At 39.0% G+C, this 25,830-nt stretch overlaps 1 protein-coding gene and 1 long non-coding RNA gene across 9 annotated transcripts in view; one reads left to right on the top strand and one right to left on the bottom strand.

The window, feature by feature from the left end:
• The window catches only part of LOC125637201 (G kinase-anchoring protein 1), a 90,590-nt gene that overhangs the window by 50,507 nt on the left and 14,253 nt on the right, over positions 1-25,830 (bottom strand). For 6 of the 8 annotated variants that reach the window (XM_048851395.2, XM_048851394.2, XM_075128684.1 and 3 more), the window contains 10 exons: positions 25,451-25,722; positions 21,277-21,420; positions 13,431-13,508; positions 10,800-10,932; positions 9,039-9,061; positions 8,120-8,272; positions 6,070-6,171; positions 3,666-3,729; positions 1,435-1,505; positions 546-623 (listed from right to left, as the gene is read on the bottom strand). In XM_048851395.2, the coding sequence (XP_048707352.2) occupies positions 546-623; positions 1,435-1,505; positions 3,666-3,729; positions 6,070-6,171; positions 8,120-8,272; positions 9,039-9,061; positions 10,800-10,932; positions 13,431-13,508; positions 21,277-21,420; positions 25,451-25,669 (1,065 nt within the window). In that variant the 5' untranslated portion in view covers positions 25,670-25,722. The remainder of the gene's footprint in view (positions 1-545; positions 624-1,434; positions 1,506-3,665; positions 3,730-6,069; positions 6,172-8,119; positions 8,273-9,038; positions 9,062-10,799; positions 10,933-13,430; positions 13,509-21,276; positions 21,421-25,450; positions 25,723-25,830) is intronic. The other 2 variants (XM_075128685.1, XM_048851399.2) reach the window with 1 other exon arrangement.
• On the top strand, positions 1,744-13,436 carry LOC125637203 (uncharacterized). The gene is made up of 3 exons (XR_012668556.1): positions 1,744-1,838; positions 10,163-10,264; positions 12,792-13,436. It is a non-coding gene; the product is annotated as an uncharacterized LOC125637203 (long non-coding RNA).

The following is a 25,830-nucleotide window of genomic DNA, read 5'->3' as shown; positions in this document are numbered from 1 at the left end:
TGCCACATTAAAAAGCACAGATCATTAAATGCACTCTTCTATATATTAAAAGCAAAATTAAAATCTATTTCATTTATCTCATTTGAAAGGTTTGCCATGGGTGGAGAAAAAGCCATTATTCAATCTACTAAGACTTGCACTTGGCTTCAGGTTACCTGTCCCAGATAAGAAAAATATACAAGATCAAGTTACTAATTTAGATGTAGTCTTATATTCAGAATGTTAAGAGTATATAGAAGCAACAAAGATGTGTAATCTTGTTTACCTGTATAATTCAAGTAGGTTTTGAGGCACAAAATGGAAGACTAAATCCATTCAGTCACCCAAGTAAATGTGTAACTATGCTTCAGTTTTGTTACTGTTTTTCTAAAAAAAAGTCAATTTTTAAGATCGCCTAGGTAGTACCAACTTTAGCAACTTTTTACAGATACATTACCTTCAAAGGAACTATTCAAAAGTAAAGATTCTCTTGCATCAATGTTTCTATAGACCATTAGAATTATACTAGACATTGGTGAATTTCTAAAGACAATATAAAAAAATACCTGATATTTTGTTAGTTCTGCTTGTAATAATTTCACTTTAGATCTTTCTTGTTCTAATGCAGCATGAAGTGTAGTCACCTACAACAATTTTTTAAAAATGTTACAGAATGATCTTAATCTCCAAACACACACACACCCTGAACATTTCTGCTGCAGTTCAACAGCCTAAATATTTTTTTTATATAAATAAAATTTTTAAAAAGTGTTGATTGGAAGAGATTTAATTTATTCAAGAAAGTGATTATTCTCAAAATGATCAAAATTTGATGTACCACACAAAGTACAAGTAGTATTCCCTAAGTCTCTATTAGTTCCCAAGTGCCTCTTTGTGTTTGCCTGAATAATGTGATATGAAAAGTGACAGTTTTCTTTCAGATTTTACTTTATGTCAGTGTACTGTAACTGATGTAATTTAATGTAACACAATTGATTCAATTACCTCACGCTTAAGTAGTGATTATCTCAGCATTCACAATTAATGGAAACTGAATTATACTATTTCGTGTCATTCTAGGACATTGCACAAATGGAATACTGGATCAAGTTTAACATTTTAATTAAAAACCACTGCAAAGCCACAACAAATACAGAAATATGGTGCGTACTCCCTATACTATGTTCATATAATAAATGTTAATGCTTCGTTTTGGAAATCTGCTGACTCTTCTGCAGTAGAAATCTCTGAATGCACAAATGCCATTTAACAAAGGGTAGCTGGATCTTATATACTCTGTCCATTAACACAAAGAATCTGGATAGAGAGGAATTCTGCGCTTATTTCTGTGCTTATACCCATTTTCAGTTTGGCTTTGCTGTTTGCCTTCATATACTATTTTTAAAAATATTCACAAGGTTTAATTTTTATAAAAAAAAAAAAAAAAAAACTTACCTGTAAGGTCAACTCATTCTTGATACTCTGAGATTCATCAACCTGTAGAAGTATTTCTGCTTTGTCTTTCACTTAAAAAACAAAACAAGAACATTAGGCTGTCTCTACCTTTAGAAGTCTTTATATATAACGGTAGATGGGGTTTTGCTTGATCCATTTTTTTGCTACCCTTAGGGTATTTCCTCAGTCATCATTGAAGGCAGGACCAACCATAGAAGTTGCCTGGAGCCTACAGGATATTACCATTTCCAGTAGCAGCAGCCTGTGAATATAGGAAGCTTTTTAGGCCTTTTAGGAAACTTTCACTGCCTGCACCTGTATGGGATCCCACAGACTTCACAGAGACTTACTATGGACACAGGTCCACCTGCATGGTTCTCTGGGTATGGATGGAGCTTGAGATGGTAAGCTTTCCAAAGCCATGCCTTAAATCAATGTGAAAACCTTGGTTAAAGTTTTAAATACATAGCAAAATTAAGGTGTGCTGAACCTACATACTGGTTACTTTCTTTGAAGGTTGTGGATAATTCAGAATAGTGCTATCATTATAAACCCCTACTGTACATGTGAAAATTGGGATTTTCAAGGCTCAATTGTACCACATTCAAGCTAGTTTTTACCAAAAAACAAATTAATTTTTCCTCAGTAAGTGTTCCATCAAATTAATCTTTTTCCCTCAGCTATTTCAGCAAGAAATCTAGTAAAAGAGGTGGTAAGATTATTATTTTATAATAGGACATTGTTTCCACATAGGGTTGCCAATTTTACACTCGCACAAAATGGAACACCCTTGCCCCGCCCCTCCTCTGAGGCCCCATCCCCGTTCACTTTATTCCCCTTCCACTGTCACTCGCTATCTCCCCCATAACTCACTCTCTCATTTTCACTGGGCTGGCTCAGGGGGTTGGGATGAGGGATCCGGCTGGGGATGCGGCCAGAAAAGAGGAGTTTAGGGTGCGGGAGGGGGCTCCAGGCTGAGGTAGGGGGCTGGGGTGTGGGTTATTGGGTGGGGCCAGAAACGAGGGGTTCAGAGTGTGGGATGGGGCTCGGGGATCTGAGAGTTCTGGCTGAGTGCAGACTCTGGGGTGGGGCTGGGGATGAGGGGTTTGGGGTGTAGGAGAGCGCTCTGGGCTGGGACCAAGGGGTTTGGAGGGCAGGAGGGGGATATGGGCTGGGGCACAGAAGGGTGTCACGGGTGCAAGCTCTGGGTGGCGCTTACCTTAAGCAGCTCCCAGAAGCAGCAGCATGTCCCTCCCTCCGGCTCCTATGCAGAGGCGCAGCCATGCTCTGTGCACAGCCCCATCTGCGGGCACTGCCGCCGCAGCTCCCATTATCCGTGGTTCCTGGCCAATGAGAGCTGCAGAGCCAACGTTTGGGGCGGGGGCAGTGTGCCAAGCCCTCTGGCCGCCTCTACATGTAGGAGCCGGAGGGAGGACATGTTGCTGCTTCTGGGAGCCTTGTGGAACCAGAACAGGCAGGGAGCCTGCCTTAGCCCTGCTGCACCACCGACTGGACTTTTAACAGCCTGGTCAGCAGTGCTGACCAGAGCCTCCCAGAGTCCCTTTTTGACAGGGCATTCTGGTCGTAAACCAGACACTGGACAACCTTGTTTCCACACTCCTCCAAAACTGGCTGAACCAATTATTTTTTCCCCAAAAATATTTCACTCTGACCAAGACACCAGAAATTTTCAGTAAATTATGAGTGACTGAACTGGAGGTTGGAATGGAAACACATGGGCAACTTTAACTATAGTGTCACTAGTGAGCCTGTTATAGTGTAGCATCCCCAATACTGGTAAAATTACAAAATTTCTTCTGAGTTACCCTCCTCTCTCATATTGTTTTACAATGTGTGATGCACTAAAGTATAGTTTACATACTGCACCTGATGTCATGGAACCAACTTGAACATGCATGACCCAGCAGTATTAAAACATGTAACACAATCACATGATTCTTCTATTCCTATTAGGAGGTTGCTTATAAAGACAATTTTACTGAAATAGTAACTAATGAAATTGAACACTAGTCACTCGAATTCATTTTCGGTCTGAGTGACTCGCAAAGGAAATTGTCAGATTAAATAATTCCACTCTTACAATGTACAGTTGCCACTCATTACTCTTATCAATTTATCTTTAAAAACTGTTTTTCAAAGTCATTTAAGTAATTTTTAAAATAACTTTGTACGCTTTAAAATTCACATCTTAGAGAATAAGCTTTACTTACTTTCACCTTCCTGCAACATTTTCAACAGCTGTGCATTTCTTGCTTTTACTTCTTTATACTTCACCTAATATTAAGAGATTTAAATAAAATCACCTTTTACTATATGGCAAAAGGGACCTTCTTTAAATTGGTATTTGTTATTTTTAAACATCAAGTTTGAAAGCCGTGATTTTACGGTTAATTTAAGAAGCACCAGGGTTCCAGACTCATCTGTTTAAATGCATAGGAGTCAAGGATGAGAGAATACAAGAGTGGTAGTTTAAATCAATTAGAGGCCAAAGTCAAAGGAGCTCAAGCAGGCACTGGCTCTACAGAAGATTCAAAATCAACTACACATGGTGTGAATGGAGAAAGAAGAACGAACTGCTAAACAGAGAAACAGAACTTTCTGGAAGATTTTTAGCTCCATGCCTGACAGAGGTTTTGTGGGTTCCCTGAAAAAAAAAAGAAGGCCACATGAAAGAATTCTAATGCCAAAAGAAGTGACACTTAGACTATGGTGGTAGCCAAAGAGCACATTTAGGATTGAGTCCTCGTTGCCCTAGGTGCTATACAAGGATGCACAGGGAAAACATGATCACTGCCCCCAAAGACCTTACAGGCAAGGAAATTCTCTTTTGGACTCTTCATCTTTCAGTTTTTCTGACCTTACTGATCTCTCCTGTCCATCTGATGCCTGAATTGCCTCTTCTAAGGTAGCACTTCTCATGACTGATCACTGGTGCCAATTCTGGCAGTTTGGTTTCTGTGTCTTTTCTTAATTCTACACCTGTGTTTTATATTTTCCTCACTCTCTTTTCTCCCCATTTCAGTGTCCCTATATTGCTCTCTCTGGCCTTGAAGAAAAAATTATTTTTTATAGGATATCTTGAACCTGGTGGCAAGCCACAATGCTCCACTTACACACCAATCTCATCCCTCATGTTAACGCCATAATGCTTCATACAACAGGGTCAGCTGGTTTATAAACAGAGTTAGCACAGTGTTCCTTCTAACAGGATGCTGATTCAATTGCATGGGAGCAGAATGAGGAACAGCAAATGCCAATATTGAAAAGGGGTGGGTAGGTAATTCTACAGTAGAGTACCTTCAACCTCTCCAAGAAAGTAGACTAGAATGCCACACCATCCCTTCTATAGCCATGCTTTAGAGCAATATTTATTGAGCCCAATGCCAATAAAAGTGAATTTAAATGGTCATAGTAATGCATTCTTCCAGACTCACAGCTAGCTAAAGCTTTCTATACCCTTCAGTGCCCAATAAGCATAAAAGACTATCAAGCAGAAACTCTTAACAGGTTATATCACATGAAATGAAGCACTTAACAAGAGTTCTTGTGCATTGCATTATTCTGCCAACTGTACTCTAGGAGCAATATCAAATAGAAATGGTTTTCCATTTCAATTAATTTCATCTGTGAGCCCAACCTTGACACATGACAGCAGCTGTTAACCAAAAAACTTGTTTCCTGTTTTGCAGCAGATTGAAATCATATTCAACATTTCAGCTAAGTTCCGATTAGAAAATCACTATTGTCAACAATTTAATGCTGTTTATACAGAGTACAACTGTTCAATACCCAAGGCTAAGTTATGCAGTTGACATATTGATCAGTTTTTGTTTACATAAACTATTCCTCCTTGTATTCCTGTTCACCACTCCCAAGCAAGGATAAACAAAAGCTGATTTAATGTGACCAATAAGAAGTTGGTCCTGGTGCTTCAGTGCATTTACCCTCGCCTTTTGACATAATGGTAATTTCTCATAAAAGTTCCATCCTTGCTGCTTTGTATTCATTTTCAACCCGTGTCAGCTAGAGTCACGACAGGTATTAATATGGTGTTCCAGAGCAGCAATTCTGGGAATTTTCCTATCTAATTTAGCATCCAGCAACACCAGAGGATTTAGTAAGGGGTCAACCTTTGTACTGAATATTGTTTTGAAATCTTCCTCATAGGTTGGGAGAAGGGGCACAGCAGATGCAAAGCTCCATTTCAATGCTACAGGGCTACAGCTCTAAATGGTTTCTCTTGTATCTGGAGAAGTATGCATTGGTTTCCTTTTTTAGGCATTGCAGATTGGTCTACAGTCTTGACAGCTAACAAAACGGCAACATCTGGGAAACAAATGGTACTTGGGTATGCCAAAACTGATAAATATTTACTCCTTGATGGGTGACCTTCTTACAGTAGTCAGTTTATTTATAGATACCTGTCTTACTTACCAAGAAAGGTCAATCCATCTGGTACTGCAGGAACAACTTTGGAGAAAGATGCTCTGGAAAGGTAATATTTTGGTGGCCAACACAAAGTTCCCTTTCAGACTAACCATGTTTTGGCTTAATCAAATGGGTAAAAAAAAGTTAGATTTTGTTCAATACTTGGAATCATCATCAACTACATACCTCCCACTGAGTAATGATGCTTTTCAGTTGCTGAATTTCTGTATCTTTCTTTTCAAGTTCCAACTTTAATCGTTCTGTTTTTCCATCTTTCAAAATAACCTCCTACAAAAAATAAGCAACCACACAATTTTAGGACTAACTATAAAAGTTTGCATTAGAATTTCAGTCCTGCAAAAGGCAGAATTCAGCTGCCCTTGACTGTGTCCAAACAAAGAAAAAAAAACAACAACCCACTATTAGTCTGGTTGCTTCAAAGTAGCTCTTGTGCAAAAAAGTGTTGGTTTTCCATATCTGCTCAACCATTAAAATATGGTATGTGTAAATCAGTAACAAAGTGTTTAAGTTTTAACAAATACTTGCATGCTTCAAGTATGTTTTGAAGGACCAAGCCATAAAACATTTAAAGACTGGGTATCTGGCAGACTCATGTGACAGAGCTTCTGTAAAATGTTCATTTTAAAAATATAGCTTTAAAAATATTTTAGAAGCTTTTATGGATGGATACACAAGCAGGATTTTTTTAAAATCTTTTTCAACTTCAAAAAACATTAGACTTGAAGAAGCACATTCTGTGGAAGTGCAAGCAAAATGGGAGAAGCTCTCTAAGCCTTGACTATTGGATTTTGTTCTTATTGCTAGAGAACCAGATCTAAGTGTGACAAACTATTCAAGTGTTTTCGAATATTAGTGTACACACTTTAACCCCACCTGAATAGAAGCTGTTAGAAAAAATTGCTTGTACCCAGCATATGAGACAACTTTGCCCTTCGTTTTTACAACTGAGGAAGTCCTAGTTTACTAAACCATGCTAGAAGATTTTAGGAGCTAGGCAACTTTTTGATGCTTTAGATGTATGAGAGGAGGAGGGGGAATGGAAGTAGTTTTGGGCAAAAAAGTGTTCTGGGTTTTTTTTTTTTTTTAAGATTCAACGTGCTACAAAGAGCTGGGAGCAAAAGTACACACAAACCAGATTAAATGCTAACGCTGTTTCAAGTTCACGCTCGAAATGACTGAATCCTGCACATTGTGTTTAGCTGGAGCATATGCAATGCTAACAGTCATTTTTTCTCCAAAAAAAGATTTGTTTTTTTAAGAAGATTAGAACTAAAGAGAATATCAGATTTTTTTTCCTGAAGGAGTATAGCAAGGTTTGTGAAGGTTGTGAATAGTAAAGTCACAACAAGATTGTAACCTCAGCTCAGCTCTCTCTCAACTGAGTAGGGAAGAAAAGGATACCAAGTCGGGAAAAAAAAAACTAGGACAAACCAGAACACATAATTAAATCTTAAAAGTACAGTCGTAACTGAATTACTTCAGCTTTTAACAGTCAGATCAAGATGAAACTTGTTCTCAAACATTAATGTTATATTCTTAAAAATCAGCATTTGCTCTCCCTTCTGACTTTATTTTCTCACTGTAGGGAAGAAATATCCCACTCAACAACACGGAAGTCATAGGAAATATCCCCATTATGGCTTTCTGCAAGGACATTCAGTCACCATTGCAGCAAGGGGCACAGAGCAGAAGTAGTATTTTCTGAAGGAAAAAAAAAAAAATTTGCTAATGCCAGACTACTACTACAATAATAATAGCCCTAGAAATATCTACAGGTAGTCAAAGGACCTGATGACTGATCCATGAGAACTGCAACCAGACTGCAGGGACCAAGGTGTTAGAACTACCACCTCAGGAGCCAATTTTGTAATTCTCCCTTCTCCAAAGATATTTATGCTACTGGAAAGAGGTCAAAGAGGAGTGGGTCTTTGTCATTCCTTCCTCTTGACCTTCTCAGGAGGAGAAGATTTGGCAGTCCCATTTCAGTTGTTTGCATTTTGTTTTTTCTAAAGCGATACACTGACCCATTTTTACATGAACCAGTCAAAAAAAGTTATCCATAAATTGTGTTTTCAGCATATAACTGAAGTTGTGAGAGCATAAGCAGTCAGATATTTTTTGGTAAGAAGAAAAATTATTGCAGAAGCTTCACATTTTATTTCGGTTATCCACCAAGCAAACACGTGCACTTGAAAATAGCTGCCATTGTACATGCCTGACTATGTTCATGAGATGTACAGTTATCCACTCCATTGTAATCTGTGAGTTGGTCTCTCCTTTTTTCTCTAATAAGTATTTTATGAACATCATCTTCCAGTCTATTGAAGAATCCTCCATCATGCAATAAAGTCTGGGAAGAGCTCAGTTCCTGTCAAGAATTAATGTCATGATATATCTCCATTTAAATAAAAGTCAATATCCAGCTAAACAATTAAATATAGTTGAGTTTTAAAGAAGTCTGTTTAAAGTCACAAAAATGCACAAAATATAGATATCTTCTTTAATATATAGAGACACATCATGAGAAAACTGAGTACTAAATTATACCTAGTGCATATTTTCCTGCCAACCATAAAACTCTGAAAAATAAGAACATTTCACAGAAGTGGTATCAGGTGAGAAAAAAATATTCCCATTGATTTAATACTTTTGTGCAATGCCTATCTAGATTTTTGAATTATAAATCACTTTGACGTTAAATATTTCTTTTTCTACCTAAAAGGGTCATAGTATTAGGAATGTTCCATTGCACAATATTTGCCATTAATATTTTCTTATCTACTCTGCTTCCAATAGTTATTTAAATTCTTGTACCCTGCCTAGAGAACTTTTAGGGCCAGGCTTTCAAATCTGTCTGAACTGCACCAACAAAATTTGCAAGCCTGTAACTGATGGCACAAAACTGGAAAAGGCATATATAAGTTCTCATTCATGGACTTTTATCTTTGCATTTGCTCACACGAGTTTTATGGACATACTTTAGGCATCCGATTTGAAAAATTAATTCCTGTCATTACAGAAAGTGATTAGGCCTCTTTGTTTAAATACTTATCTTCTGCACACAAAACCTCATTATTTAAGCTGGTCTTTGGTGTTGTGTTAGTTTTTATTAAACTAATAAACATAAGTCATACCTCGTGCTTTTTAGCAAGGGGATCTGAAAAAGAACACAGGAAAAATAAATATTATTTTAAAAAAAAATACTACATTGATTTAAATTATACCAAAAACTATCAAAGTGAAATAATTCAGATGAGGCTGAAAAATCCATTTTGGTTCTTCAGCATTAACTCTCATTCTTTTCCCAAAGTTACACTAAAGAATTAAAGAGGACTGTCTACATCAGTGATACTCAGACCTCAGTGGTTCAGAAGCCAAATTAGCGATAAATATTACTCAAAAGACCAACAGTAGTGTGAATTCATTGTTTCATTTACTATAGTACTATATTTTATATATATTATTCTCACAGCAAATAAGTTAAATCAGTGCAAGTTGATAACTTAGTTTATAAAAGTATCCCGATTGGTTAATAACTACATCACACAGTGTTTTAAAATCATGTGCTGCAAAGAGTCGCAGGAGACACGCTAAAGATCCACTTGCAGCTTGTGAGCCTCAGGGCTTCTCTACTAGGGAAATCAATGCTGCTGCAATCAATGCAGTGGATGTTGAATTAGCGACTTAAGTACTCCAGCTCTCCAAGAAGAGTAAGGTAAGTTGACTGGAGAGGGTCTCCCACTGACACAGTGCAGCGAAGACACCAGGGGAAGTCAACTCCAGGGACGTGAATAATGTAGCTGGAGTCACGTAACTTAGGTCGACTTACGCCAGTAGTGAAGACAAGCCTCAGTCTGAGTATCATTGGTCTATGTTGTATTTTAAACCCTATCCCTTAAAATAACGTAAAAGAAAGCAGACCCTAATTTGTTAAATGCAGTGAGAATTCATAACTGGCAAGCAACATTTTTGCAATAAACAGACTGCAGACTGTATTTAATTCTATTCTGGTTCTTATATTGCCCTTATCACCTTAGAATCTCAGTGCCTTCCAATAGCATATTAGGGCACAAGACCAACATCTATAATTTGTTCAGACTGTCATCCTTTGCGGGTGTTTTACTGGTTTTTTTGTTTTTGTTTCTTGGTTTGTTTTTAAAATCAACACACATTTAATAAAATACTGGTAACTTAGATAAGTGCTTAGAATATTTTTTTTTAAATAGACTTGATTCAATAGTATTTTTTCTCTTTCCAGATCCTACCATTGTTTCCCTGCTAAAGGCAGGACCACTGCTCTGAAGACACCAGGAACAAACCAGCACCCAAAGAATTTACAAAGAGTGTAAAAGGCGCTGTGGTAAGCAATATTTCCCCTCCCTTAATTCTTCCTCCCCAAAAGAGCCAGCTTTGGGTGCAAAGGGCAACTAGTGTCCTACCACCTTTCTGGGAAGTAGAGGGAACTCACTAGTGTGGGGAAGAGCAAGGCAGCAAGTACAACCAAGCTGGGAGTAAAGAGTTTTTCCTCTGGAGTGAGCTTGGACCATTGCCTGATACTGGTCACTGAAACAAGTTCAGTACTTCTCCACACCTCAGCAGTTAAATACTTCTCTCATTTGCTCCTCTCCTTAGCTAAACTGATTAGTCCACATTAAAAATAAGAAGATTCAGGATACCTAAAGTTAGATTTAGAGCTATTAGAACACAGTGTTTAGTTTACTTGTTTCTAACACTGTTCAGTGAATATATTTAAATACAGTGTTCCTGAACTGAGACTTTGGAAATGCAGAGTTTCAGTCCAGAGGGTGTTTTGTTATTAAAAGTATAAGTCATAGTAATTCCAAAGAATTAAACACTTGGTTTGTAAATAAATATTTAAACATAAAAATGCATACCTATATTAATGTCTGACTGAAAGTCTTTCAGAGATACTGTGAGAGGTTTGTCTTTTCCCTGCTGGTTCTTTCTTTTCTCTTTCTTATTCACTGATTTTGAGGGAGGTGAAGCATTCTCAGCATTTTCATAGTCCTGAAAGGAATAAAACCCTACTGATTGCACTATTTTACTCTAATGAATAAACCAATTAGTAATTTAATTGCTCTAAAGCTGAGGTCCCCAAACTGTGGGACATGCCACCTTAGGGGGCGCAGAGGAACATTAGCAGGCCCAGGCCAGCCCCCCCGGGGGGGGAGGGCAGGGAGGGAGGGCCACCCAGTCCCACCAGGCCCCCAGCTTTGCTTTGGCCACACCCCCAGCCATGGCTCCCGGCCCTATCCCCAGACTCAGCATGGCTTCACATGCAGCCGGAGGCCAGCTGCTGACCCCACCACAGCCCAGCTGCGGCTTCACTCCCAGCCCTGCCCTCAGCCCCTGGCTGCGACTCCGTTCCCAGCCTGAGGCAGAGACTTGGGGGGGAGCTGCACCTGGACAGAGGCTGAGCAGCCAGCCCCCAGCCTCTGCTCCATTCCTAGCCCTGCTCTCAGACCCACCTCCAGCCCCTTACTCCTGTCCATGTCATGCCCCACCCCCACTCCCAGCCCCAGGAGGGCTGGGGGGGGCACGCAACCCTAAAATGTTTGGGGACCACTGCTCTAAAGTTTTGTGTTCTTAAGAAAAATGACAGTACATAGACAAAGCTCTTGGTCTAAAATAATTTGAAGGCTTTTGGTAGACATCTTTCTTGCTCTGTACTCTGATTAGCCTAAAGAAACAACTGTGTTCTTTAAACCAGAGTATAGCTATTCACAAACAGTACAGTGAACGGTCAGCCTACTACCCCAACACCTAGATAAAATGATATCTAAAAATCAATTATTTAGTATAATATAATCAAAAAGCACTGTAATACAGTAGTGTCACAATCAATTATACTTGCTTTAAAAACAAAACATCTGCTTGACATTTACTCTCAATATCCCTAGTCATTCATACAGCAGTAGATCACCAATATTCTGTGGCCATGCTCTAGCCAACTGACATTACTTCTTAAATGAAATTAGACAAAGAGTTTTAATGAGTTCCTTTTAAGCCTGAGGTTCTGTTTTATTAAATGTGCCATTACACTGAAAACAGTAAAGTGTGATTTGAAGGTTTTACCTAAAGAGAAAAAGTAGTGATACAGAAAATAAATAAAACAGGGAAAAAAAGATAAAACAGTCTCTGATGTTCTATACCAGCCGCTCTCAACTGGGGGTCCACTGCCCCTCAACTGGTTTCAGGGGGTCTGCGAAGCAGGCCAGTTTTAGACTGGATGGGGCCCAGGACAGGAAGTTCAGAGGCCCCCAGCACTCCACAGGGCAAGAGTTCCAACCCCTGCCCCCAGCCTGGTGGCTGAAGCCTGGACCGACCCCCTCACCACCTGCGGCTGAAGCCCAGAGCCATGCCTCTCCCTCAGCTGGAGTTTTTAATAGCCGGGGGGCTCAGAAAGAAAAAGGTTTTGAAACCCTGTCCTATACTATGAGACTACAATATAAACAGCTACTAGATTTTAAATTTACTAGCATATACAAAGTTCTCCCAAACTGCTAGAGAGTTGGCTTTACTTGTAATCCATGCAGATGCCATTTGGACTCAAGAGCAAATCCCCAACAGCTATGCTTAAAGACTAAGTCTTCGCTTGCCTGTACTTAAGTATGCATTTTAAAATGAAGTTAAAATTGGAAGTTAAATTACAGTTTAGTTTTAAGAACTTTAACTTAATTGTGGGGATTCCCTTCAAACAAACAAAAAACCTCTGCAAAGTCTTAGTTTGTCCAACAGAAGTACAAGACACTACTAAAGCTGACACTCAGAGCAAAAAATTGGATGTGTGCCATTTTTGCTTTTTTATTCTGTATAATTTAAGGTTTTTGTTTTTCTTAAAGTTTCCTACTTGTTTTTCACACTAGAAATTCAGGACTTATCAGCACTTTCTCTCCTGGAACACTATGTAGATGACTGGAGAACTAGCAAAACACCACCACAAGCACCAAAGGTGGTAAACCTAACCAGCTGAGAAGGAATTTTTAGTCAGCCTGTTCAAAACTGTTATCTATTTAAGTCAAATACCTGAAACAATTGGGAGGAAAGACATTAAAGATTCAACATGCCTACCACTTCAATTCAGACCTAAAAAAGCTCCCCCTCCCCTTCAGTTCTATGATCCTCTAGGAAGACCTCTCCAGAACCCCCACCAAGATCAATAAATAAAACAAAACACACCCACCCCTACATAGAACAAGCTTTAGCAGTCTTATTTTTAAGGTGAAAACAAATGTCTTTATATTATCAAAGAAGCAAAGAGGGTACAAACTCATTTTCCCCCTTGGCAGGTCATCTTTAACATTCTCAAACTGTAATATGGCTGTTTGTGGTTTCCCTCAACTCTCTAATGGTTCTCTCAATTCTTAGTAAATCTTTGGGTATTAAAAACTAAAGAGTTAGCTTACACAAAATTTTGTGGAAACCAAATTAGACTCCTTTCTCCAGAACTCAATAAAGGTCAAAAACTTGCACAATTTTCAGATCACGATGAAGCCACCAAATACCTTTTTGTGCTCTTCGTATTCCAGTTTGCTTAGCAGTAATGCCTTTTCAAGATCTGCTTCAAACATTTCAGATGTCATCTGAAGAAATAAGATTAAGACAAACTCATGACAGATTGTTTTTGTTTTTATTAATAAAAAGCAAAAAGGTGCGCAATTGACAGCTGGTTAAAAAGGTTAAAACTAATTTTAGCCTATGGAATGTTACAGCTACTGTCAACATACTCTTGGTAATATGATGAAATGCATGAGTAAGAACGACTAAATACGTTTGTACAACAGTTGGTAGAATACCTTATTGGTTGAAACACATTTTGTTAAATAAAAGTCTGACTGAAACCATGCACTACTAAGTCACTATAGGGAAAGTGAAGTTCTTTTTTTTTTTAAATTGCTTTTGTTCAAAATGCTTGCTTGTAACTTAGATCTTGAAGTTTTGCATGCAGAAGCTTGTTGATTTTAAAGCCTAAAATATGAACAAGTAGAACAGGGGAAAGAAGAGCCTCTCAAAAGCATAGAAAAGACCAGGCCACCTCTGCCGCCATTAACAAAAAGTAACTTCTGCTGAATGGCAGGGATGGCAAGAGACTCCAGGACATCATGTGTGAAAGAAACAAAAGTTTGTCTGGGATGCCATAGGAGGATGTGCAGTGCAAGAGTTGTTTCAGAGAAGCGTAAGGGATCAAGAGCGGTCTTAGATTAAGGAGAGATGGAGGGAAGCTTTAGTCTTGATGGAGTTTCTTGGGATGTGGGATAAAAGGGGAATTGAAATTTTATATGTGGGGACTGAAAAGGAAAGAAAGAACTAAGTGTTGCTTAGCAGAGGTAGAGGGGTAACATCTGATTTTATAGTGTGGTGGTACAGCAGAGGAGTAGCTGAGTTTTGTTTACAGCACTATATTAATCTCCATGGGAAAAGGTAAGCCAAAAAAAAAAAATACACCAAAGCCAATACAAACTTACTGAATGGGGAACACAGATGGGCTGAAGATAAGCAGAGGAAGGGATTCACCTGGATTCAGGGTATTGCTGGATCAGAAGGAAGTGGCTGCTCTTCAGGGGGTTGGAAAAACTGCAGTGTGCATACAGCAGTAATATAAACAAACATGCACACCTCAGATGTAACTAATTATAATACATCTCTAAAAACGTAGCAGTTTGTTTGCATCAGATATTATTCCTTTAAATGGTTCCCAAATTATCAAAGCAATCCCAGTGTGACAAATAAGCAAATATTATCATGTTTCCTAGTTTGTCTTTGTCCGTTCATTCCGCTACTCTTCTTTCATCTGTCATTTGTCTGTTCTTTGAGTTGCAATTAGGATGTTTTCAATTAGTAGGGATTAAACTTGAAGTCTCTGTAAATTGAAGTCTCTAACTCATGATTTGAGGACTTCGGAATCTCAGCCAGAGATTATGGGTCTGTTACAGGAGTGGGCGGATGACGTTCTGTGGTCTGCAATGTGAAGGATGTCAGACTAGATGATCATGATGGTCTCTTTGGCCTTAAAGTCTGAGTCTTTGCACATTCTCAGCTCAATTTGATCAAATTAAAAATGGCTCAACTAGCTTTTATAAGTTTTAGTGATACCATATAACTTTCCTGCCTGTCATAACTGTGCCCTTAAAGAACTTACAGGGTTTCAGGAGACACAGATTGCTTAAAATACATGGTTTATTAAATCCTCCAAAGATCTAGACCAGTGGTTCTCAATCTATTTACCACTGTGGGACGCATTGCTCACAGCTCTCTTTGTGTTATCTGAGCCGCATCCACACATTATATATACTACCTGTATGGTCCTGAGGAGGTCACATGGGCCACAGCTGTGTGCGGATTGGGCCGCGGGATGAGAACCACTGATCTAAACATTCTTTGCAGTCACTCTAATCAGACAAAACTCCCACAATGAGTTTTGCATGAATAAAGACCAGTGTTCTTAGTTTTACAATAGTGAGCCAAGAGTCTCTCCTTTTGGCTTAGGTCCTTGAACACAATCATATAAATACCCTCTCAACAGGAGGCAAGGACATGTGAGAGACTGCCAGTATGCAGGTATCTGTTTGGGGTAATAGCGCATAAATTTATTTATTCTATGGCTACAATTTAGTATCAACTATAGAACAGAATCTGAGCCCTGATCAAGAAGGATGTCTACCAAAAAAATCAAGGCACAACGATTGTCCTGAAAAATTAAAGTAATGAAAAAAAGGAAGAAATGGGTGGAGTGGGGGAGGAGTAAAGTTATAAAAAGGCAATGTTTAACATGTATGTGGAAGTTAATACTGTAAGTTCCTCAGAACAAAGACTGTCTCCTTAAATGTTTGTACGGAGTCTAGCACAAAAGAGCCCAAACAGTTATTGGAGCTAAGTGCTACTGCAATACGAATGCCATCACTAAGATGACAATCCTCTTGGGGCTACATCAGCAGAAATCCTTTACCAGCTTTAGGACCTTGTTCTGTTCTATTAATAGTTAAATATTTTCCAAATACTATAGGAACAGTATTTTAAACAAAATTTACAATTTAAACATTTACATTGCAGTTGAGATTTAAACTGGAAGACTAATGGCTATATCCTCTACTGCAGGGGTCCCCAACGTGGTGCCTGCAGGTGCAATGGCGCCCGCCAGGGCAGTTGTGTGCGCCTGCAGGACACCGCGCCGCCGAAATGCCACCACCAAGCACGGCCACCTGAGAACCGCCCGCTGAAATCCATCGAGAAATGTTGCCGTTTCTTGGCAGCATTTCGGCGGCGAGGCTTCTTTCCGCTGCCGGTTCTCGGAGGCATTTCGGCGGTGGGGTGTATGGCGCCTGCCACAGTCTGTTAGGAATAGGAATGTACTAGTCCCACAGAAAGATTTGGGACCACTGCTCTACTGTAAAATAAACTTTAGCAAATTTACTGAAAATATTTAGGTTTTCTTGTTGTTAGTCTCAAAATTCACACAACAGAGTATAAACAAACTAAAGTCTCTCCTTCAGCGTTGCTGTAGCTCATGAAAGCTTATGCTCAAATAAATTTTTTAGTCTCTAAGGTGCCACAAGTACTCCTTTTCTTTTTGGTCCAGTATCCCTTTTTCTCACAATCTTCCCCATCCCTCATTCTAACAGGCTACCTCCAAAGAGCCAATTGAATATATTGCAGCACGGGCAGACATTATTGGCAGCAGCTACAAACAGTGATTACGTTTATAAATTAAGGAATAGTTTTAAAGACAGAAAGTTTTTATTATTAAACATGTACTAATCAAACAGAGAATATGGAATTTACCTATACTTGTTAAGGGTACTCACGCCATGTACACCTTGCAGCAATACTCAAAATTCTCTCCAAGGTTCAATTTTAGATAGTATGCAGTGTTATGCAGTACAAACACATTCCTGGTGGTGGCCCCCCCATCAGTCTCTGGAGAAACTAATATTTCATTCCAAGAAATTGGGTTTCTGGGTGGAGTTTTCAGAAGTGCTTAAGTCATTTAGAAGTCTAAATCCCATAGACTTTGGCTCTTAAGTGACTTAGGTGAATTGGAAAGTTTTACCCTCTAGCTCTTGTAGTAGCCAAGAAAAAACTACAAGATATAAACCACCAGACAGCACAGTGACAGAAGTAAACTACTTCATTTTTTTAATGGGATGTTAACTCTGCAGCCTAATGAGGATGATGTTACATTTTTAGTTATTTCATTACTGATCAGCTTAGAAAAAACATCTAGTTATTCAGGAATTGTGGGCAGAGCATGTGCCAGGAGTATCACAACTCCCCATCCTCTACTGTGATCCTTAAACAATTGCTTAAAATTGACAGCGTGCTCAATACTATACTACATACACAAACAGCCCATGCTCTGATCGCAAAAGCTACAATAGCCTCAATCTAGTTATGCTATTCTCTACTACCCACTAGTGAAAAAGTGTCTTATCATGGCGCCAAAGTCAGAGTGGTATATTTCAGGACAATAGCAAAGCCATGAAATTACTTTTAAAAGTGAAAGGAAAACCTGAGACAATTTTATAACCTATGGGCCTCGAGAATGCAACTGAATTAAGAATTAACTGTATGACCACCATCCAGTCCCACTGTTCAATAATACATTCATAAATACTTAAACTAGGGTTTAGTGTTTCTCCTCTTTTATAATAAGGAGGGCAGAGACATGCAGCTTGTAAGCTTCATGCAATTCTCTAAAGCACTTTATGGTCACTACTACATTGGTTGATATACCAACCATCTAATCAGAAGGCACAGGAAGGCTGAAAAAAAATTGATACCTCTCCCTCCAAAAGTCTCCTGACATCACAGTATTAACAATCTTCAACAATTTATTATGCACCAATGTTGCTCTCACTTAACACTTGATCATCTTCCAAAATGGGATTTCTGAAATTAACATCCTCAAATCTGTGGCTCAACAAAGAGGAAGAAACACCTATATTGACAGCTACCTGGACTTCATTGACATGTAGAGAGAGATTTTCAAATATCATTTTCAGAACTCTGACCTATCTCCTGAACTTCACACAGACCTTTTAAAGACATGTCACCATCAATACTGGCCCCTTAAGCGGACCTTACAAGTGTACAGGAGTATCTCAAAATGCATAATTCATAGAGAATTGTGATGTCACTGACTCTGCATGAATCAGTTTTCTTATAAAAGGAGAAAACACAGATATCCAGATACCCAGTAACCAATGACACCAGATCATCACGTATCTATTAGTAAACGTTGTAAAGAGCTTCATATAGCTCTCACTATTCTAGAACAAGGAAAAATGTAAAAACACACACCTAAAATAAGATGTAAAAACAGAACGGCATTGCACTAAATGGTAAAATAAACTGACATTCTATAAGTCAACAAAATATTTAGGTGAAGTACTGAACTACTGTAATCAACAAAGGAACATCAGTTTTAATTATAAATGTTTCTCCTACTGACATCATAGGGTGGAAAGGCACTGTTACATTTTCATAAACTGATTGATGTAGGGTTTTTCAAATGGTCTTATCTCAAGGCTAAAAGGTTTTAACATTTTGAAGTCATCACAATTTTTAGTGTAACTGCTGCCTTTAGTAGTTCTACCAAGAGGAATCAGGGTAAAAAGGTTTCAATGGCACTCACTACATGCACACACACTACAGTGGCCTCTGCTTTATTACATTTAAAAATGTTGGTGACCCCTATCTCTATAGAGAATACTTACTTTTGGTAAATATATCAACTAAAAAAATAGGGGTATCTATTGCAATTAATAAGTATCTTATATTGACAGATGTGACTGTTCTCGTAGCCTTATGGCTTGTTAGGTGCACTGCTCTTGGAGAGATCTGGATTTGAGAGAGAACTCAGCACATCAGAGGACCAAGAATAAGCCAACTGAAATGCTCTTTTGATAATAAGGGTGACGGCAAAGATGCTTCAAAAGATTTTTACAGCAGAGAAAAATCTTTAAAATACGAGATTTAAGTGTAAAGATTGAGCAAAGCAGGAGATTCTGTCTCATGTCTTCCATTAGACATTATTAACAGACATTAAGGGCACAAGAGCAAACTATCCCATTGCGTAAAGGGAAGTAATGGCAAGAGACTATCCTGGCTTAACCAGGAGATCTTCAATGATCTAAAAATCAAAAAAAGAGTCCTACAAAAAGTGGAAACTAGGTCACATTACAAAGGATGAATATAAAATAACACAAGTATCTAGGGCCAAAATTAGAAAGGCCAAGGAACAAGATGAGATCAAACTAGCTAGAGAGACAAAGGGTAACAAGAAAACATTCTACAAATACATTAGAAGCAAGAGAAAGACCAAGGACAGGGTAGGCCCATAACTCAATGAGCGGGAGAAAACAATAACAGAAAATGTGGAAATGATGGAAATGCTTAATGACTTCTTTGTTTCGGTTTTCACCAAGAAGGATGGTGGTGATTGGACATCTAACGTTGTGAATGCCAGTGAAAATGAGGTAGGATTAGAGGCTAAAATAGGGAAAAAACAAGTTAAAAATTACTTAGACAAGTTAGAGGTCTTCAAGTCACCAGGGCCTGATGAAATATATCCTAGAATACTCAAGGAGCTGATTGAGGAGATATCTGAGCCATTAGCGATGATCTTTGAAAAGTCATGGAAGATGGGAGAGATTCCAGAAGACTGGAAAAGGGCAAATAGAGTGCCAATCTATAAAAAGGGAAATAAGGACAACCCAGGGAATTACAGACCAGTCAGCTTAACTTCTGTATCCAGAAAGATAATGGAGCAAATAATTAAGCAATCAATTTGCAAACATTTAGAAGGTGATAAGTAACAGTCTGCATGGATTTGTCAAGAACAAATTGTGTCAAACCAACCTGATAGCTTTCTTCAACAAGGTAACAAGCCTTGTGTGTGTGTGTGTGGGGGGGGTGAGTGGTAGACGTGGTAGTTTCCACGGTATACATCTGATGAAGTGAGCTGTAGCTCACGAAAGCTCATGCTCAAATAAATTGGTTAGTCTCTAAGGTGCTACAAGTACTCCTTTTCTTTTCGTGGTATATCTTGACTTTTGTAAAGCTTTTGATACTGTCAAATCTTTTTAAAAGCATAGAGAGTACACTTACAAAGTTTGCGAACGATACCAACCTGGGAAGGGTTGCAAGTGCTTTGGAGGATAGGATTATATTCAAAATGATCTGGACAAACTGGAGAAATGGTCTGAAGTAAATAGCATGAAATTCAATAAGGACAAATACAAAGTACTCCACTTAGGAAGGAACAATCAGTTGCACACATACAAAATGGGAAAAGACTGCCTAGGAAGGAGTACTGCGGAATGGGATCTGGGGGTCATAGTGGACCACATGCTAAATATGAGTCAACAGTGTAATGCTGTTGTAAAAAAAGCGAACATCATTCTGGAATGTATTAGCAGGAGTGTTGTAAGCAAGACATGAGAAATAATTCTTCTGCTCTACTCCGCACTGATTAGGCCTCAGCTGGAGTATCCAGTTCTGGGAACCACATTTCAGGAAAGATGTGGACAAATTGGAGAAAGTCCAGGGAAGAGCAACAAAAGTTATTAAAGGTCTAGAAAACATGGCCTATGAGGGAAGACTGAAAAAAAATGGGTTTGTTTAGTCTGGAAAAGAGAAGACAGAGGGGACAAGATAACAGTTTTCAAGTATATAAAAGACTGTTACAAGGAGGAGGGAGAAAAATTATTCTTAACCTCTGAGGATGGGACAAGCAGCAATGAACTTAAATTACAGCAAGGGAGGTTTAGGTTGGACATTAGGAAAGACTTCCTAACTGTTAGGGTGGTTAAGCACTGGAATAAATTGCCTAAATTGCCATCATTGGAGATTTTTAAAAGAAGGTTAGAAAAACACCTGTTAGAGATGGTCTAGTTAATACTTAGTCCTGCCATGAGTGCAAGGGACTAGACTAGATGACCTCTCGAGGTCCCTTCCAGTCCTTTGATTAAATTTTTTTGTTTGCACTGTTGTAGCTACATTGACCCAGGATATTAGAGAGACAAGATTGGTGAGGTAATATCTTTTATGGGACCAACTTCTGTTGGTGAAAGAGACAATCTTTTGATCTACACAGAGCTCTTCCCTGAGTGTCCAGAAGAACACTGTGTAACTCAAAAGCTTGTCTCTTTCACCAACAGAAGTTTGTCCAATAAAAGATATTACATTACCCACCCTGTCTCATTAAAATTTTTGGAAGATGAATGAAAATCCTCCAAGCTGCTTTGAAAAATCTCAGCCATAGCTATTTCTCTCACACATTTACCTTTGAAGTTCGTATTACATTACTCTGCAAGACAACCAAGTAAAATAATTTGATATAGCAAGCTTTACCTGTTCATCTCTTTGTCTCCACTCTTGCCAATTTTCTTCCTGAGAGTCTTTCTCCACTGGGCTGTGCAACATTTGTTCATGTTGAGACAGACAGCCTCCATGAGAGGATTTCTGAGGAATCTTTTTAAAAGCAAGATTTCGGAGCTGCAAAGCAAGAGCCAGGAATATAAATCAATGGTGCTGCTATTTACTAGAATATTAGTGATTATACAGAAACAATATGCCAATTGGGCTATCTTAGACATTTAGGTGATGTCTACACTACTCCTTATGTTGCCAAAACTTATGTTGCTCACGGGTGTGAAAAATCACACCCCGAGCAACATAAGTTTCGCCAGCATAAGTGGTACTGTGCACAGCACTATGTTGGTGGGAGAGCTTCCCACACCAACATAACTACTGCCGCTTTTAGGGGGTGGCTTATGTTGACGAGAGAGCTCTCTCCCTTTGGTATAGGGCAGCTACAAAAGAGACCTTACTGCAGTGCAGCTGCATGGGTACAGCTGTGCCGCTGTAAGGTCTCTAGCGTAGACATAGCCTTAGGGGATCTGCCTATAACTTACATTCATTTCACCAATTAAACCAATACAGCCAAAGTAGTTTTAATAGCCGATAATGCTGATATTTACAACAGTTTAATGTTTGCAGTGTCAGACCCAGGATATTAGAAAGACAAGGAGGGTAAGGTAATACCTTTTACTGGACCAACTTCTCTTGGTGAAAAAGACAAGCTTTCCAATACACAGTTCTTAAGTCAAGCATGTGCTAAGTACTACATCAATCTGTGAGCAGTTACTTTTATAATTGTTTTCTGGCATGTGAATACTATAGTGATAAGAAAAGGAGTACTTGTGGCACCTTAGAGACTAACCAATTTATTTGAGCATAAGCTTTCGTGTAGTAAAAATAAAAAATAAATTGGTTAGTCTCTAAGGTGCCACAAGTACTCCTTTTCTTTTTGCAAATACAGACTAACACGGCCGTTACTCTGAAACCTGTCACTATAGTGATAGACACCTTAGAAGTATCCTAGGACTTGTCTACACTGGCAAGTTTTGTGGCCAAAAACTGCCTTTTGGCGACAAAGCAGCAGGAGCGTACACACTACAATGGGACTTTTGTCGTGAAAAACGCCCTGTTTTTGGTGAAAAAATACTTCCACCCCTACAAGAGACTTTTGTCTTTTCCCCTCCCTTTATTGTCGACAAAGACAGTGCAGACACTGCTGATTGTTTTGTCGACAGAACTGGCTTCTGCCAGTATCTCACAATGCCTGCCCTGATTGCTCTGCTGAGTGTTTTGATCTCTGCTGCCCTGCAGGCATGCTCCCCTCCCCTTTCAAAGCTCTGGGAAGTATCTGTATGCTGCTCCCTTTGGGGAACAAAGAGCAAATCATTGGAATGCTCCTATTCTGCCCTAAGAACACAGCCATAGCGGGAGGGGGACAGACTGCTGTGCTACTTTGCCATTCCTCAGCACCTAGAGCTCACAGAGCTACTCATGATGCTGCTCTCGGCAGCTGAGGGGGCTGTGGGAGAACTCGGAGAGAATCCTAAGATGTGCATTGATCAGCTCTTCCTTCCCACAACACTGCACAGTGGGATACATACCCACAGAGCATTGGGGACACCATCATCGACAGGGTGAGCAATGTGGACATGATCTGTCCACAGAGGGAGCAAGTGTGAACACCCTTTGGCGATTTTTGTTTTGTCGACCTTTGGGTGTCAACATAAAGTTTTGTCAGCAAAACTTGGAAGTGTAGACAAGCCCTTAGATAACTACAAAATAATATGTTGAAAAGTAACATTAAAGACTCTCCAACTCAAAAGCAAGGAATTTCACGGTTCACATTTAAAGTGCATAGCTGACCTCCCAGCCTAACTTCACTCTAAGTTTTATTACACTCTCCTGTGTTTATTTTATAGAAAGTGCTCAGACATAGGAAATACCATAACAAAAAGACTACCTGTCCACTCAGTTGTGTATTTTCATGAACAGAAGTCAATTCCAGATGTTTCAAAGACAGACTTAAGACCCTCCACAATGCAACTAATTCTGAAAGACTGTTTCACCAGAAGATGGGGAAATACGATTTTTCTGGACCCCAGATGGCATACATCAAACTTTGAAGCTTACAATTTTATCTTAGGTAGTGTAACATTAGATGTTATTTTCACTCGAATCATTCTTAAATATAAAGATGGTGTTGATAATGTTGGAGCAGCAAGGCTAGGCACTTACAAAAAAAAAATCAGAAAATGTTCGAATTAAAATTGCATGTGCAACATTGAAAACCACAGTTTAAAAAACACATTTGTCCAAAATTGTTTTACCTATTATTGTTACAAATAGGTATTAAGATTAATTCCAAAAGGATTAGTCCAATTTTTTTAAAATAAATATTTCTAAATTTTTCCTACTTTTTCAATTTGACAATGTGTCAAAGAGGGAACTGTTCTAGACAGGCGACACTAACAAGAAGCCTAAGTAGGTGGACCAGATGTTGCTGCACCAGAAGGAGCAGTTTGAGGCTGCCAAGCATTGCACTTCTATACCCGTCCTTGGATCTTTGATTCTATTTAATCTTGGACTCACAGGCCCTCTATACCAGGGATAACAAAGCTTCAGAAAAAAGATTGTGGGTATAACAGACTTGGGGCTTGGATCCAAGGAGACTCCAGGGATATTTCTCTTTGCAAGGCCTGTATAGACAGTACCAGGGAAGCCAGTTTTGAAGACTCCTCAGACACAGCCAATGGTTCTAGCTATCTTATGAATATTCAGAAGGACTTTCAGATCTCCTTGAATCACAGAATGCTATCAGTGTCATGGGACAATCAGAACTCAACTCCTGCACAAAGTACCTGACACAAATGAAAGATTGTTGCTTCCCACTGGACCCCTGCACACCTGTGCTTTTTTCCTAGTAAATGGAGGAGCTGAGAGACCTCAGATCCCTGGAGAACTCTGTTGTTCTACTTGAGGAAATTGTACCCTAATAGCTAGGTCTGAAAAATGTAAAGCTCTTGAATCTGGACAAGCCAGATTCTTCTTTGCCAAGAGGACTTTTTTTGGGAAGAGATAGTGAATATCATTCCAAGAGCTGAACAACCTGAATCTGCAACAGTTCCCACAAGGAGAGACTCTGAAATGCAAAGGTTTCCATAAGGACTACAATTGTTTTCCCTACATGCTGGTGTGAAAACAAATAGGACATCCCATCCTCAAATGACCTTCTGGGCATTATAGACACAGGATGCCTTGGTTCATGTCCAACATTACATCAGCACAATACCATTTCATGAACACTGGCTTCTTTCCCCCCAGATCTGCCATGGCTGGGTGCAGTGACAGTTTCACTATAGGAAGCTTTGTTTACATTTGTAAGATTTTCCAAGTGAATATTTTCAACAACTTAACCATCAAAAAGTTGAACTAAGAAAACTGTCCCAATGCAGAGAAAGGGGATGGGTTCCAAGTTCACTGAAGCTAGAGGAAAGAGAAACTGAGGGATGGTCAGGATATGGGGCTGTTTATTTGATCAGCTCTAGAACGTAAGATCCAAAGCCGTTCTTTTAAAGAGTTCCATTACTCATTTGGTATGCAAGTCCTACAAGTTGAATCTGCAGTTTAGAAACATCTATTCCAGGTCAAAGAAAATCTACCACATCCTTCATTACTAGCCCCACAACCTATGATTCTACAAACTTGTTCCAAGACCTCTCCATCCCTTTCTGGATATAAAGGAAAAAATCCTATAGGAACTACAAGATACCAGCTCCCACTTCCTAAGATGAATGTTTCCCTGTCTGTCCTATATCTCCAGCTGAATAAGGTCTGTGACCAGGAAATGGGGATATGTAAGAAACCAAATTATTTTCACTTAAATGTATAAATCTAGTTGTTTGATTAGTCAAGAGCCTCCCACATTTAAAGAAGTGTAGTTGTGACTGAACTCTAACAAGAAGTTTTGAGGAAAAAATTTATTTTTTAAAATAATACCTTTTAATGACTATAACCTGACATTCTTTTGTTTTACAAAGTAACATGTCAAAAGCAACAAAAATAGCCACATTACTCAGCTAACAGATGAACAATTTACCCAAGGCATATGGGTATCTGGCATAACTGCACACCTTGTATGTTACTGAAAATATAACAGCCTCTCTACCTCATTAGCCTCGCTCTGCTGCTGTTCCTTCTTTTTTCTCCTCTTTTCTTTCTTCTTCTCATTTGTAGTTGATTTTCCCCCTGAAGCTTGCGACTTCCCAGCACCTCGACCACTTCTTCCCTTTCCAGTCTCTGAATCAGAACCACTACCACTATCCACTTGTAATAGAGCAAAGCGAGATGCAGTAGTGGGAACTGAACTGATTACAGCTGAGGCCATTGTATGGTTTGAGATTATTTTGAGGATGACTTCTTATTCAAAGAAAATGTTTCCTGGGAATGTAGCAACAAAAGAAAGAATAAAGGAATCACACTATTCTGCTGTACAAAAACTTTTTGCAATAGCACATGCCTTCACATCAACAATTCAGACCTGTCAAT

This window comes from Caretta caretta, chromosome 5 (assembly GCF_965140235.1).
Source record: "Caretta caretta isolate rCarCar2 chromosome 5, rCarCar1.hap1, whole genome shotgun sequence".
Taxonomy (NCBI): domain Eukaryota; kingdom Metazoa; phylum Chordata; order Testudines; family Cheloniidae; genus Caretta; species Caretta caretta.
This window is presented reverse-complemented; position numbering and strand designations above follow the sequence as displayed.